The sequence below is a fragment of the Chelonoidis abingdonii genome, chromosome 5, assembly GCF_003597395.2.
Source record: "Chelonoidis abingdonii isolate Lonesome George chromosome 5, CheloAbing_2.0, whole genome shotgun sequence".
In the NCBI taxonomy this organism is placed as follows: Eukaryota; Metazoa; Chordata; order Testudines; family Testudinidae; genus Chelonoidis; species Chelonoidis abingdonii.
The window spans coordinates 66,234,036-66,250,689 of NC_133773.1; the positions used below are offsets into that span (position 1 = coordinate 66,234,036).

The window sequence follows — 16,654 nt, forward strand, 5'->3', positions numbered from 1 at the left end:
CCAGCCCTTACAATGTCTGAAGACTATTGTCAGGTTCCCCCTTAGTCTGAAATTTAGTTTGTTTTCTAATTTACAGTGGTTTAGAAGGTGGACATTTTAGCAGTGTTGTCACATGGCCAGCTTATTTTACATAAAGAATATTGAACAGTAATCTGATCTTGTTGATAAGTGCAACCTCTTTTTTATAGGATTCACATCTAGTATGGCATAGTTGAAAGTAAACACTCCAGAGATTTCAGAATTTAGTTAAATAAATAAATTATAGATTTTGTTATTTAGATCTTAATGTACTAAGCTATTGGGTCTGGTTCTGTCCATTGACTCAGGTGGAGCTACTTCTGTTGTACACAGGTGAGAGATCAGGTTAGTAATATCACCATACAAGGGCATCCAGCAGTTTCCATTACAGAAAACAGATGACAATACTTACCCTATATGTTACGTGTTTACTTTTTAAAACAAAGTTAAGAGCTGCACTGATTCTAAAAATCAGTGTCAAGTTTCTAATTTGTGGCGATCGCAGCAAATAAATTAAGGCCTGCTGCTCTATTCCTTATGGGGATATTGTACATTCATCCACCCCTGATTTCAGCTGTAGAAGAGATTAATTAACTTTGTAAAACCTGCTTTCACAGATACATTTTATGTTGCATCTGGTTGCAGATTCTTTGATATCTAGAAGCACGCACTAATGAGGTATGTTGTGGAGTTACATTTAAATTCAGTTGTGTGAAAAATTCTTTAGGCAATTCTTTAGTTTTAATTAGTATACCTCTCCAAAAGCAAGCATTTGGATGTGGCCAACCTGGTAATGTCTTGGACTGCTTGAGATGAGTAAATATTTACTGTTCTGTCAAACGTCTACTTTCAGATAAAAAGATGTCTGAAACTGTCTTTGAAGCTCCCTATTTGGAGCAGTTAATTTTAGGTACTTTTGTAGAGACTTTAAAAAAAAAAAAAAAAAAAAAAGATTAAATGGTTGATCTTGAGTTTTTTCTTTTTGGTCACCAGAGTAGGATTCTTGTATTGGGGGTGGGCTGGAGGAAATTACTATTTCTCAACGTGTTTCCAGTGGTCAGCAAAAATATTTCTACCCCTGACTGGTAGAGTGATTTTTTTTTTAAAGAGCTAATTGCTCTTGTTTTTGATTCCTTTAGTGTGACATGAATTTGAGTGGATCTCATGAACTGCTAATATTAGAGATTAATGACCTGTATCCTTATAAAGATGGTTTATTATCAGATGGTATGAATGTGTTTTCTAGTTCTAATTGATTTCATGAGAGCACCTGCTAAAATGTCAGAATTGGGGTGTGTGTGTGTTTCTTCTTAGAGTGCTGGTCCCTATGTATATTCTGCTATGGGGTATGCATGTGGTCCATGCTCCTGAGATCACGGAATTCTTGCAAGCAGTTTCTGTTGATCCGTGCCAGTGCCTCTGCTCTCCTCATGCTCCACACTGAAGGTATAAGGGGCAGGGTGAACTACCTCTCCAGGTACTTCTGATCGCTACATGTCCTCAGTTGGAATTCTCCAGTATCCAGAGTTGATCCTTTCTCTTCTTGTAAATGTTCAGTTTTATATTCTATGGGGGGTTTTTTGTTAGTATTTTGATAGTTCCCCAGTTAGTCAGCGTTAGAATCCATACAGTGGGAACCCTGCCTGTCTCCCAGCATGAAATTTAAATTGTACTTAGGATACAGGCTTCAAAAACTATCATCTCCTCCTTTTCAGTCAGTGCCTCTATTGCAGAGGTCCCCAAAATGTGGGGTGTGTAGTGGAACATTTGGGGGGGGGGTTGGGGCCCAGGCCAGCCCCCCGTGGGGCAGAAAGGGAGCGCCACCCAGCTCCTGGCCCCAGACTTGGCTGTTGGCCCTGGCAGCTGATCCCAGTATCTGCTATGGCCCCAGTCGTGGTTCCCTTACCCCTGTCTGTGCCCCCCACCTTCTGAATCCATGGCCCCACTCCCAAGCCCAGCTCAGGGCAGTGGATGCGGACAGGGCTCAAGGTAAGGCATGAGGTAAAAAGTTTGGGGACCACTGCTCTGTTGCCTTAGAGAAGCTCCTATCTTGGCTAAAGTGCAATATCTGCTGCTGTTTTCCCTGATAAATGTGGCAGAACTTTGGCTTCAGAAGCACCTTACTGAGCACACAGTTATATGTCAGTCAGACCCAGACTGGGGAGGCCGCCCCCATACCTCACCTAGAATCATTAAGGTACGTGCCCCCTAGTACTGTGTCTGACTCCAGCGCGGAAAGCTAGCAGAAGGAAAAAACTTTCATATGGGCCCTCTCATGAGTAAAGGGCATTCTCACAAACAAAAAAGCAGATCCCTTCCGAGACCTTCTAAGACAAGAGATCCATCCCCAATCTTGTCCAGGCTGGGTGAGCCTTCACACCCAAAAGAGAAGGATTTAGGAGGTCCTCCTAATCCTTATGGGCATGATCAGAAGGCACCTAGAAACAAGGTTTCTTTGGCACCGGTCTCTGCATCACCTTCAACACCAATTATGGTACTAACTAAAATTAAACACTGGTTCCTGAAGAATTGGGAACTGCTGGTGCTGTCAAAAAACACCAGGTTGAGACTCATTCACTGATGATACTGTCATGGCTCCATAAGGAACCGACATCTAAATCTGCCTGGCAGTACGAAGTGACAAGATACAGCCTCCAAAGGGGCCGGTGACTTACACCACTCCAGAGGATATCTTCATCCTCCTCTTGTTATTGGGACTGATACTCACTAAGGAGAAACTAACGCCAGGGGAAATCAAGTACTCTGAAGAATTCTGTCTTCTTTTCTGGAAACTAGCCACAGTTTCCCCTCATGGGGACCAACAGCACTGCTAATGTAACTTGATCCAATATTTTAATTGTCAGGAGAATTGGACTTACCAGAGGAACCAGCTTCACCTCCACCTAGAGAGATCAACCCAAAGAGGAGATTGTGGGTGTCCTGGAACCAGCCTCAGTCACACCAGCAGTGACCACCTCCTCAGGACTGACGGTACCCAATGCTTTGGAGACCACCACAACCTACTTTTGACCCATCATACTGGCCTTATTGGGTCCTGTGTGCCACTTATACATGCTGTCTGGAATCTGTGTGATCCAGCAAGGAGTCTTACCACTGCTCTCCTCCAAAGTTTTAACTAGGACTGCCTCTTGAGCCTATGGAAGGAGAGGAAGATAAGCTGAATTCTCCAGTACCAACCAGGGTATCATCCTCATCATCTAACGAGGCAGTTGCTCCAGCCTCACCATCTCCCCTAGATGACTGTAGACAATTTCAGGAGCTGTTAAGGTGGAATAGCTCCAGATCTTCTTAGAGGAGGTCCAGGATTCTCAACATAAGCTCCTGGATATCCTACAGGCTAAGGGATCCAGCTCGGTAAATGAAACCAATTAGAACTGTCAGTGGCTGTATGGCTCACACTGGCTACCTATCCTCCTACCCCCAAGAGGGAAGAAAAGTAGTACTTTGTCCTTGTAAAGAGAGCAGAGTTCTTGCTCAGATCAGATGAGGCAGCTCCACTATCTAACATCCCTGCGATCCTGGGCAACCACAGAGACGTCTAACTGGACTGCTATCAGACCATAGAATTTATACGAACAACCTTAGATTTGACCAGGATGAAGGTGTATCTCCCCAAGGACAGATTTCATACAAAGGGTGCTCTGGTAGATCTAGTTACGCACAGCTCTCAAATCTCAGTCTGCCTCTTCTGGGGCATATGGTGTGATGTACTTCTATGATGCCATTCACCAGACTCCAAGTTCATGGCCTGCAGGGTTGGATCCAAACAGTATATACATGGAGCAAGCACAGCATGAACAGCATAGGAACAATCCCCTCAAGGTCAAGGCCTTGCTGACATGGTAGAGGGGCCTGGACTTGTGTATGTGGGAGTTCCATTTCTTTCCCCCAGGCTCGACAAGATGATTAGATGAACTCTGATAGGCTGGGGAGCCCAGGTAGACAATTATACAGTGCAAGGTACTCTAAGACCTCACAAAGCCAGAAAGCACATAGCTTTTCTGGAACTGAGAACAGTTTGAAAGACCCTCAAAGTTTTCCTACCACTCGTATGCTCCCAGCATGACCTGATAATATTGGACAATATAGCAACTATTTTCTATATAAACAAGCAGGGAGGAGTGAGATCCCTCCACTGTGTATAGAAGTGGTCTATTTATGAAACTGATACATCCAGAACTGCTTCACCCTGTGTGCAGTCTAAATTCTGGGTGCCCAAAACTCGTTGGCAGACAGCCTGTCAAGGTTTTTTCCCCACTTTGAACTTTAGGGTTCAAGAAGTGGGGACCTGCATGATCACTTTTAAGCTTAATTACTTGCTTAAATTCAGTACGCTGCCGCCAGCCAGAAGTCTGTGTCTTGCACAATTCTGTTCCCCCAAAACTTTCCCTGGGGAACTCAAGACGCAAACCCCTTGGGTCTTAAAACAAGGAGAATTTAACCATCCCCCTCCTTTTCCCCCCAGGCTCTCCCCTCCCTGGGTTGCTTTGGGAAGCTTCACACTGATCCAAACTCCTTGAATCTTAAAACAAGGAGGAATTAATCATCCCCCCTCTTTTCCCACCACCAGTCCCTGGTGAGTTTAGGCTCAATCCCTTGGATTCTAAAACAAGGAAAAATCAATCAGGTTCTTAAAAAGAAAGCTTTTAATTAAAGAAAGAAAAGGTAAAAGTTATCTCTGTAAAATCAGGATGGAAAGAGCTTACAGGGTACTCAGATTCATATAGCCTAGAGGGACTCCGCCCCCCGCAGCCTGAGATTCAAAGTTACAGCAAACAGAGGTAAAAATCTTTCCAGGCAAAAAGACACATTTACCAGTTGAGAAAACAAACATAAGACTAATCTGCCTTGCCTGGCTATTACTTACTATTTTGAAACATGAAAGACTGATTCAGAAAGATTGGAGAACCTGGAATGATGTCCCGTTCCTCTCAGTCCCGAGAGCGAACAACGAACCAAAACAAAAAGCACAAACAAAGACTTTCCTCCACCAAGATTTGAAAGTATCTTGTCCCCGTATTGGTCCTCTGATCAGATGTCAGCCAGGTTCACTGAGCTTCTTAACCCTTTACAGGTAAGAGACATTAATCCTTAGCCATCTGTTTATGACACAACCTCAGCAGGCTTTTTGCCACAAGTGGGAATTACACAGTTCAGTAGTGGATAGCATTTTCACTCAGCGGGGAACCCCTGCTTGGAACCTGTTGTCTGCTAAGCAAACAGCTAGTGCAACAAATACTGCTCCAGAGGAGTTCAATGACAGTATTCCAGAGGGGGTGCTCTCCTTGAACTATGCCTTTCCTCCCATCATACAGCTCTCTCCGATTCTGTGGAGGATTGGACAGACAGAATATGAGTTATCTTCATCACCTCCAAATGGCCTAGGTAGTTCTGCTTTTCCATGTTCCTGACAAATGTCAACCCATTTGCCCATCAGCATTCATTCCTTCCTGAATCTCTGACCAAGGAGAATGGCAAGGCTAGGATCCCAACCCGGAGTCTCTTCATCTCATGGCTTGGTATTTGGATGGGCATCACACTAAAAACGTTCATGCTGTGAAGGCCATTCTTAATGACAGAAAGGACTCCACCAGGAAATATTAGTTAGCCAAATGGATACATTTTTCTGTCTGGATCTAGCAAAACGTTGTCACCAAAAACAATGGAGAAGTCTGCTATTTTGGATTATCTCCTTGCTCTCAAGGTGACAGACCTTTCCCGTAGCCTGCTATGGATTCACATCTGGCCAATCAGTGTTTGTCACCGGCTAACAGATGATTACTTGATCTTTACTCATCCAGTAAAGCCAGATTTTTGAAGGGTCTGATCAAAACCTTGCTGCCTGGGGAGGGAGACAACCCTCATGGAGATCTAAACTTCGTGTTTTCAGCACTCTAGGCCACCCTTTGAACTATTAGGTATGTGTTCTGTGTCTCACTTGTCAGTGAAGGTCATGTTCATCATTGCGATCACCTTGCCCAGAAGGGTAGGTGAACATGAGGACCTAATGGCCAACCCATCATACACCATATTCCACAAGGACAAAGTCTTGGTACCCCTAAGCCCAAAATTCACTCCTAAAATAGTTCAGGAATTTCACAAAAATCAATTAATTCACGTCTATGTTTTTCCTGAAGCCCCATGCCTCTAGCAAGTAGAGATTTCGTTCCCTCAACATGAGTATTGGCATTTTACCTGCAGAGAACGAAACAGATCAGGAAATCTCCCAGACTATTGGTTGCAAAAGCAGAATGAGTGTGAGGACAAGCTATATCCTCTCAGAGTCTTTGTCTTACTCCCTTAGTTGCACAACTTCCTCCTCTTCATGGGGTAAGGGCTCACTCTAGAAGGGTACATGCAGCCTCATTTAGCATCACTTCAAGAGGTGTCTCTGCTTGATATTTACAGGGCCAGTATGTGAAGTTCGAGCCACACATGCATGAGATGTTATGTCTTGGCCCAGGACTACTTCACTGACGCATCCTTTGGGGAAGCGGTTCTAAAGCAACTCTATAAACTTCATTATCATGCCTTCCTCCCCTGAGTACTTGTTGTGAATCACCCACAGTGGAATATACATAGGAACCAATACTCGTGGAAGAAAGGGAAGTTACTTGCCTTATTATAACTGGAGTTCTTCCAGATATATAGTCCCTGTCTGCATTCAGTTACCCAACCTTCTTCCGTCTGCTTTGGATCGTGACAAGATTTGTGGTAGAGAAGGAAGTGGAGAGGCTTTTAGTCAGCCCTGCCCCTGATACCCTCAATGTGGAGCACAAGGATAATGAATGTGCAGGTGCGGTCCAGTAGAAATGTCTTGCAATAACTTCTCAGTCTTAGGTGCTTAGAGTTCCTGTGTACCCCCACAGGGACTACACATCTTGAACTCCACTTATTATAAGGTAAGTAACTTTCCTTCAAAGGGAGTATTCAAGGTGGTAATCACAATTACTTTCCTTGTAGGCCTCATACCACCAGAATTGGAAATGAATCCATTATGCCTCGTTGGAAAGCTAAAAATCCAGTTTTCCAGTGTCTTCCTATATTATAATAGATTTCAGTTCCTTAATGATTGCTGTGATTTATTCCATGTACTGATGACACTCTGCCAAAAAAAAAAAAAAAGAAAAGAAAAGAAAAAAAGACTGTTCCTGTTATCTAACTTCTTCACTTCAGCTAAATTGTAATATTCAGTAAACACCTGTTTTTCGGAGAACAGAACCAACCTGTTGTCTGACTAACCTAAGAAGACAAATATCAGTAGGATTACTAAGAGAAGAAATATAATTTTAAGTAATCACTTTACAGTTCCTTTGTGGTTTATGAAAATTATGACCTCACTTTCCTGCTTGTTTTTATATTAGAAATACCAGGTCCTTATTACCCTCTATTTGAGGAGTGGAATTGTGACATAGCTCAAATCCGAGTCGCTTAAGACAGCAAAGGACTTAAATCAGGGGTGGGCAAACTTTTTGGCCCGAAGCCCACATCTGGCTATGGAAATTGTATGGCGGGCCATGAATGCCCACAAAATTGGAGGTTAGGGTGCGAGGGGGAGGACTCCAGCTGGGGGTATGGGCTCTGGGGTTGGGGCTAGGGATGAGGGGTGCAGGAGGGTGCTCCAGGCTGGGACCGAGGGGTTCGGAGGGTAGGAGCTGGCTCAGGGCTGAGGCAGGAGGTTGGGGCATGGGAGGGTGTCAAGGATGCAGGTTCCGGGCAGCGCTTACCTCAAGCAGCTCCCAGAAGCAGCAGCATGTCTTTCCTCTGGCTCCTACACGGAGACACAGCCAGGCAGCTCTGCGCACTCCCTGTGCGGCAAATGGGAGCTGCAGGGGCGGTGCTTGGGGCAGGGGCAGTGTGCGGAGCCTCCTGGCTGCCCCTATGCATAGGAGCTAGAGAGGGCACATGCTGCTGCTTCCAGGAGCCACGCGGATTGAGGCAAACCCCAGACCCCACTCCCCAGTGAGAGCTTGAGGGCTGGATTACAATGTCTGGGCGGCCAGCTGGGGCCCCTGGGTCGCAGTTTGCCCACCCGTGAATTAAATGATAAAAGAGACAGTCCTCCGTTATTCACTGTTCCCTTGGCTGGAGCACCATGTGATCCCTCAAAAATCAGTTGCTTTTTTATTATTCCAGTGATATTGGGGGTTTTAAATAATCAAATTGTAACAAAATATTTCCTGTTTCTCTTTTTTAGTATAATGGGATTAACTGAAATTTAGCACCCATGTCAACCATGATGCTTTTTGAAAAACATAACCTTGTCCTGACAAGTGGGAATGACAATTGCTAGCAATATCACGATTTGCAAATCAGACCTATTAATTAGTCAATGGCTCAGTAACCAAAATTGACACTTTCAGAATCAGAGGTTCTTACAGAGTTGTGTAACAAGCTGTTGAGCCACCTGGCTGCCATTTTAAAACGTACCGTTGGTTTATACTCGGCAGTCTCGCTAAACCAAGACTGATTATTTTATTTTTTTATGAGAAGAGAGGGAAATAAAGTAAAAATGATTTTATTTTACTTTATATTTTATCAAAGAAGATATTGTTTGTATTAAATAGTAAAAAAAACAACACATAGACGTAAGGGTGAGGATGCTATAAAGACAAATACAAACTTATGTCTTTGGCAGGCATGTGCTGTCTCCCCTTTTGCTGTTTTTGGAGAACAGCTTCAGTTCTTTTCAACGTAAAGCCCATTTGCACAAGAGATGCTTTTTGAGAATCACAAATGTAAAGTCTGCGGTGTCCAGATTCTTTTTTTTTTTTTTTTTTTTAAATGCATTTGGCTGTGCTGTTGACCTCCAGAATCTCTGAATTTGACACTCCTTTGGGACGGAGAGTGCTGATTTGGGAAGCAGTGGTTTCGAATATTCTCATTAGCAGCTTATGTTTCTTAAAAAAAAAATCACAGTAAGCAAGGGTTAGCAGCTGCTGTGGCATTAAATCAAGTTCTGAGAAAAAAGCAGCTCAATCTGAAATGACAGGCAAATATGTTTATGGGATTTATTAAATACTTGGTCTTAAAACTGAATAATTAAAATGTGTATATCTCTAGGTAGTATACTAATGACCTCAAGCTGTGTTGCCTGGATTTTTGTTCATTTTCATAGGATCTAAAGCAGATTAAATTTGGCAGATATTCTGCATATTTCCTCTGTGGTGCTCCAGCACTGACTTCACATGTTTTCCGCATCTGTAAATTCGTATGCCTTTATACTTATAAATAAATAAAAATCTTAATTTCACCACTTCATAGCTGAGCTTTTTTATGCAGTTTCTGTGTAGACAGACAGTAGCCATTTTAGTCTTTAATTGTACTTTGATAGTACTGATTGATACCAATATTCTCTGTGAACTAATGACAGTATTAGTTATACCATATTGAGAGGTTCCTGCAAACACTAATTTTTGGAGATCTCTAATATTAAAGTTTTATTTAACAACTTACATTTTTAGTCATTTTGTAAAGACCTGACCTAGTGAATTTAAACTGTCCTCTTCTTCTCCTTAGACCTGCTTCCTAAAAAGGCACATAACATGTTTATATAAATGTCTACTTTATTCAGACCAATCTTAAATCTTACCAAAGACATTCTGTTTCAAAAAATTACTGCCTTCCTTTTTTAGAAATATAGTGAAGGAAAAAATCAACAAAAAGTGGTAGGTCAAATTGACTTGTTGATATTCCACAAAGCAAAGTAAAATTCACTTCATTTACATATTTTAAGTGGAAAAGAATGGCTTTTGAGGGCACATCTGAATGTTTAAATTTGAATTATCTGTGTGTGTATTTAGGCCACGGAAAGTGAGGCTGGTGATATGGATCTGAGTGGGTTACCGGAGACTGCAGTGGATTCTGAGGATGATGATGATGAAGAAGACATTGAGAGAGCGTCAGATCCTCTGATGAGCAGGGATATTGTTAGAGACTGCCTGGAGAAAGACCCAATAGACAGGACAGATGATGACATTGGTAAGTTGGCATGAAAACTAGCAGGAGGGAGTGGGAAATTGCACCTCAGCACACTGTAATATTATTTAACATTTTCTAACTTGTTTCTGAGTCCCAAACTTAGTAGAGTGAATCCATATAACAAATATCTAACTTCATGTGAAATAATTAATTGTTTAAAATACCAAATGACTGATTTTACAGGTTACATTTGGATAACTAGAATAAATAGTCATGCTAACAATAACAGCTGATAAGTTGAAAACAAAATTAATGAAGCAACTCAATTTAATTTTAAACTAAATACTCCACTGACGTAATATAGATTTTTAGGTTGAAAATTAATGTCACAAAAATATGCTATTAACCTAAAAGAGAAGCAAATATTCAGTTGTAACGCAAGGTTTTGAAAATAGCAAGATATGATTTAAGATATTCCTCTTCTGCCGTACGAATGGACTACTTGAATTTGTTAGATTTTTTTAAGCTATTGGTTCCCAAGTATAGGGTTGCCACCTTTGTAATGTCTGAAAACTGGAGACGCAACGCCGCTCCAGCTCTTCCCCCAAGGCCCCATACCTGCTTTCTCCTAACATAGGAACTGCAGCCTGAAATGTAGCCTGTCTGCCCATGAGATACAGGTAGGAAGTAGTCCCGCCTGAGCAGGGGCTGGCATGGATTGATAACCAAGTGCCTCTCCCAATCCCCCACGATAACCAGACTGTTGGTGTCCGATCAGTATATCTGACCATACACTGTACAGGTCCCTTTTCAGTCGGACAGTCTGGTCAAAAACTGGACACCTGGCAACCCTACAAGTTAATATATTACAGATGCTTGTTTAAGAAAAAAGAGGGTAGAAACGAGAAAAAAGGGGAAATAAATGTGCTATTGATGAATATTAATGCTTGTAGTCTGCTGGAGCTGAGAGACTATAGATTGTAATTTGACACACAGGCCTGGTCTACACTGAGGGGGGCAGGAGGGGAGGTCGATGTAAGATACGCAACTTCAGCTATGGGAATACCATAGCTGAAGTTGACACATCTTATTCCGACTTACCTCCTGTCCTCACGGCACGGGATCAACGGCCATGGCTTCCCCATCGACTCCACTACTGCTGCTCGCTCCGGTGGCATTCCAGAGTCGACGGGGAATGCGTTCGGGAGCGCATTGAGACGCGATATATCGATCCCCGATAAATCGATCGCTACCTGCCGATACGGCGGGTAGTCTGAACATAGCCAGAGACTTGTGTGTCACGTAAGAATCTCTGGTGACTGAAAAGGCATTCATGGAGTTCTAGAGAATTTTGAAATTAACAAAAATTGTCACAATAATGGAAATACTAATTGCATATCAAGTCAATGAAAATGAATTCCTGCTGATCACAGTTACGGCCCGAACAATTTCACGGCCGTGAAAAATGCGTCATGGACCGTAAAATTAAGCCCTTCCCCATGAAATCCGATGTCCCCTTCTTCCCAGCAAAGGTGGCTACTATCTCCAGCTGGACTGGAGAGGAACAGGACTTGTCCATCCCCTGCATAGCTGCTTGGAGAGGGGGGAAGGGGAGTGGAAGACTAGACCCACCTCCTGGGGCCTCCCTCTGCTTCAGGACGCTCTGGGATTGGGCAGTAGCTCCAGAGGTTCCTGCAGTTGGAGGAGACTTGTGGAGTTGGGAGTTTCCCTGTGCTGCTGGGAGCGCCCATGTGTTATCACAAGTATTTCAGGCCAGATTCTTTACCCTTAGCTATACCTGTGCAAGACCATTTCCTTCAAATGTTGTCTCTTTATTGGGGTTGCTTAGGTGTGGCTAAAACCAGAATTTTGTGCTACATGTGTGAATCCTCAGCACAATTGTTCATTGAGATCAGACAGAATCCAGCTCTCTCTCATGTCTGTGTTGATTCAGCAGTGCTAACAGGAGTGAAAAGGAGTACAGGCTTACTTTTGTTAATAAAGGGATCAGATAGAACTTGATTACACATAAAGTGTAAGACATTAAAAGAGTCACTTCAGATTACTGTAACCATGCTTTTAACTGGTCCTTCTGAACAGAGTCTTGTTTATATATTATGTGATATTGTATAGCAGGCATCGTTGCAAAACTAAACCCAAAAGGGCTGGCTAAGGTTAGGGATATGAACTTGCCTGCTTTTATGAAATTGTCTCTCATCTTATTACCGTAATACAGGGGTGGGCAAACTGTGGCCCGGGGGCCGCATCTGGCCCACCAGACATTTTAATGCAGTCCTCAAGCTCCCGCCAGGGAACAGGTCCAGGGCTTGCCCTGCTCCGGTGCTCCAGTTGGGGAGCGGGGTCCAGGGCTTGCCTCACTCCGCGCAGCTCCCAGAAGCAGTGACATGTGTCCCCCTCCCTCCCCACCCCAAGCACCACCCCTGCAGCTCCCATTGGCCACGCAAGCAGTGTGCTGAGCTGCCTGGCTGTGCCTCCGTGTAGGAGCCAGAGAAGAGAGATGCAGCTGCTTTTGGGAGCTGCTTGAGGTAAGTGCTGCCCGGAACCTGCACCCCTGACCTCCTCCCGTGCCCCAACCTCCTGTCCCAGCCCTGAGCCCGCTCTTGCCCTCTGAACCCCTCGGTCCCAGCCCGGAGCACTCTCCTGTACCCCCAGCCCCTCATCCCCAGCCCCACCCCAGAGTCCGTACCCCCAGCCAGAGTTCCTCCCTTCCCTCACCCCCCCGCCCCCCCAACCTCCAGTTTTGTGAGCTTTCATGGCCCGCCATACAATTTCCATAGCTAGATGTGACCCTCCGGCCAGAAAGTTTGCCCACCCCGCCTTAATACATTTTTAAATGTCCTTATTTGGACATAGGGTTTATATTAGTTATTTATTATACTTTTCTGTTGTTTGGATCCAACTGTCCTGTAGATAGCTTAAGTGTAGGATACTGCCACAAAAATACTTTGTAAAACCTAATTTCTTCTGATTAAAAGAACCTAACATGGTTTTAATAGAACTATTACAATGGCTCTGTGGAGTCATTGTGATTTCATTGGATGTATTCAAGGCATATGGTTACATTACAATATTTTCATTATACTGGCTTACTTTATAGATGTTTCACTGATATTATAATAAGCTAGTCTGTTGCCAAAAAAACCCAAGTAATTATAATAGCTCTCTGTACATTATTTATCAGTATACAGACAGCATTGTACAGTAGTTTAACTTAAAGAACCCTAAAGCATTTTTCTGAAGAGCTGCCTTTACTTAGTTTTGTTGTTTTGATGTGTATGACTCAGTGGGCTTTTTTTCTCTTTCAGAACAACTATTGGAATTCATGCATCAGTTGCCTGCTTTTGCCAACATGACAATGTCAGTGAGGAGAGAACTTTGTGCTGTGATGGTATTCGCAGTTGTGGAGAGGGCAGGAACCATAGTACTAAATGATGGGGAAGAGGTCAGTAGAATTTACTTTTACTCTTCTTTTGTGCAGACGTGAAAAAATCTGAAAACATTTTTTTTGACGTTTGGAAATTAATTTCTAGTTGCCCAAAAGTAGCACTAGGAAGTAAGTTGTTTGTATGCCTGTTTTGTGTTGTATTGATTATGGTTTTATTCAATTCAATTTGCAAATGATTTTTCAGTTTAAACACCCAGATCAATTTACAAGATACATGCAATAGAACTTAGGAAAATGTTCTCAATAAAGGCTATACAAACACATGTATTGTTAATGATCAGAGCTGATTTCAAATGCTTTTTTTTTGATCTTTCAGTATGATTTAAATACTGCCATGGGTTTTATGAATTGTATAGATTTTATAATTCCAAGAGTTTATTAAAGGCTAAATATTAGATTACTTAAGGAGATGGAAGGAATTATATTTTTTAGGTAAACTAGTTCATCCTCCTCCTTTCTTGTTTTCATAAATAGTTGCTAAAAATAAACTAACTTTTTAAAAATGTATAAGCAATTCTGTGAATAGTGTTTATACAGTACCATGCTAAAATGCTAAGTGAGTAGGTGATTGTTCTTTTCACCTATCCTGCACTGTTCAATTTCTAGCTGGACTCCTGGTCAGTTATATTGAATGGTTCTGTGGAAGTGACATATCCTGATGGAAGAACAGAGATACTGTGCATGGGAAACAGTTTTGGTGTTTCCCCTACCATGGACAAGGAATACATGAAAGGAGTGATGAGAACCAAAGTGGATGACTGCCAGGTAGAGTATTTTACTATGTATATATTTGCAAAACATAATTATAAATTATATAGTACTGTCCTTACAATGTACCTGCAATTTAAAAAGTGTTTGTGGCAGAATTCATGTTAAGTTTACCTGGTAGGGTGCAGAGACAGGCCTTGGAATTGTTCTATCGAGTAATTTTAACAGGGATATTTTCCATCCAATACATTTTATTCAAAAATCAGTTTCCTTCTTTTCTTTCATTTTAAATGCAAGAATGGCTTTGTGCTTAGTTGGGGCAATGTCTTTGAGCACATTTCTAATAGGTTCGTTGACAAAGGTGAAATAGAGTATTCTGTTTAGTACTGTGTGCTGGAAATTTGATGTTATTTATGAAATGACCTGAAAAAAACTAAATTCATTTTGAATTATATTGGGGCAAAATATAAAGGTAACACATGAGTTCATCAAAGCAATCAATCAGAAGTCTCAAACAAACAATGTCAGAGAACCCATCAAGAAAAGGCAGCTTAATTTATCACTACCCTTATGTTTGGTTAATATGATTGCAAATGAAATGTCAGATAAGTGTTTGGTAATTATTCATAAAAAAAATGATTCCAGTTCAAATTAGAGATTGACATCCCCAGGTAATAAAATGAAATGCACAGCTACTGCATGAATGGATTTATGTGGCCAAAAGCCCAGGAGAAAAAAATCTGGGTCTAAAAGGAAAAGGATTTATGGTTCTGTTTGGACCATTTGTCAAATTATTTTTCTTGCAGTGAATTTCCAGAGAAATGCCAATTGTCCAGTGGACACGGTCTGATATTTTGACTAGTGTAATGTAAAAGGTGGTTATATCTAAATTATCCAAGTGCTTTACTAGTGGTGTTAATGTATTTATATAGCACTTTTATTGCTGTCTTAAATATAAGTTGAGATTCTTTTGATTTCTTTTGTAAGTGGCATTCTCCCTTAAAATGCTGCATATTAAACAGATAGCTGTCTTATGTTGAAAGGGAATGATCCGTGTTGAAATGTAAATGTTTTCATTTAAAAGTACCATATGTACTCATTTATAAGCCAAATCTTTTTAGAAAAAGGGGAAGCACCAGAGAAGGGGTGAACGGGTATAGAGAGGGGGAGGTGGGACACAGCCCCCCCACCCCCAACAGAGGAAGCGAGGAGAGGCAGCATAGGCAGAAGGGAAGAGATGGGACCAGAATGTCTCTGCTTCTGGCCACGCTGCTCTCCCCACAGCCTCCGAAGCAGCTGCAGCCGTGCCCCTTGGCTCCACTTCCCAGAGCAGGCTGTGGCCGCTCTGCCCAGCCCGCCGGAGCAGCTCCAGCCAATCCAGAGACATCCTCCCCAGATAAGATGGGAAAGGATGGGATGGGGAGAGTGTGGGATTCCGGGCTAGGGGTGGGGTCATGTGGGGGATGGTCACAGGGGTTACTCCCCTGATCCCCAGCTTCAACCCCCCACCAAAACATTTCCCCACCAGTTGCTGTCCCGGCCTGTCAGGGTAAACAGCTTATGCATCGGGACACTTTATTTACTTAGGTTTACCTCCGTGCCTGCGGATGCTCAAGGTAAACAAACCATGTTGGCCCACCAGCGGCTTATCCTGATGGCCCAGGAGCCAAAGTTTACTAACCTCTGAATTATAGGGTCAGCTTATGAACAGGTTATAAAAATTTTCCATTTTTACTTCTCCATCTTGGGAGGGTCGGCTTATAAATAAACTGGCTTATGATCAAGTATATACGGTAGTTATTTTCTGTGTATCTATGCTACTCATAAATTAGAATGGTAGAATTTTCTTAATGGCTGACTTAATATATTTATGATTACTCAAAGAACAAAAATGAAAGTTCGCTTACCCATAGCAATAGTGGTACCATAATTATTGATAGGGCTTTCCTTCCATTGTTCCCCTTTTAAATGGTCTGGAGGAGGAGGAAGAGTTTTCCTTGAGGAAAATTTTGCAAGTGGGATTTACTTTTATTCGCGGATGAAATGCAACTATATGAATATTCTATGGACATATTAAATCATCTTGAATCAATAAATCTTACACTCTCCTGAGGCGAAAATTATAGTGGAATTGATCACACTTGGTTATTCAGCTGTTTACTACAGCAGAGCTCTTGGAAAGACAATTTTGGCCATCCGTGGCCTGAGAAGTTACTTTATCTTCATTAATTATAGAATACTTGTATTTTAAGTCCAGACAGTTTTTCTGAGGCCTCAGAACACTACCTTTTAATATCTGTGCCTGATGATTCTTTCCAGTTTGTCTGCATAGCCCAACAAGATTACTGCCGCATCCTCAATCAAGTGGAAAAAAACATGCAGAAGGTAGAAGAGGAGGGGGAGATTGTTATGGTAAAGGAGCACAGGGAGCTTGATCGCACTGGAACAAGAAAGGGTCACATTGTCATCAAGGTAAAACAAACAAACAAAAAAAAAACCAGATGTTTTGTAGATTTGTAT

General features: G+C 42.3%; 1 protein-coding gene across 8 annotated transcripts in view; it reads left to right on the forward strand.

Annotated features, from left to right (window-relative positions):
• The window catches only part of RAPGEF2 (Rap guanine nucleotide exchange factor 2), a 324,533-nt gene that overhangs the window by 265,786 nt on the left and 42,093 nt on the right, over window positions 1-16,654 (forward strand). For all 8 annotated transcript variants that reach the window (XM_032803442.2, XM_032803445.2, XM_032803447.2 and 5 more), the window contains 4 exons: window positions 9,843-10,020; window positions 13,287-13,423; window positions 14,033-14,191; window positions 16,454-16,606. In XM_032803442.2, the coding sequence (XP_032659333.1) occupies window positions 9,843-10,020; window positions 13,287-13,423; window positions 14,033-14,191; window positions 16,454-16,606 (627 nt within the window). The remainder of the gene's footprint in view (window positions 1-9,842; window positions 10,021-13,286; window positions 13,424-14,032; window positions 14,192-16,453; window positions 16,607-16,654) is intronic.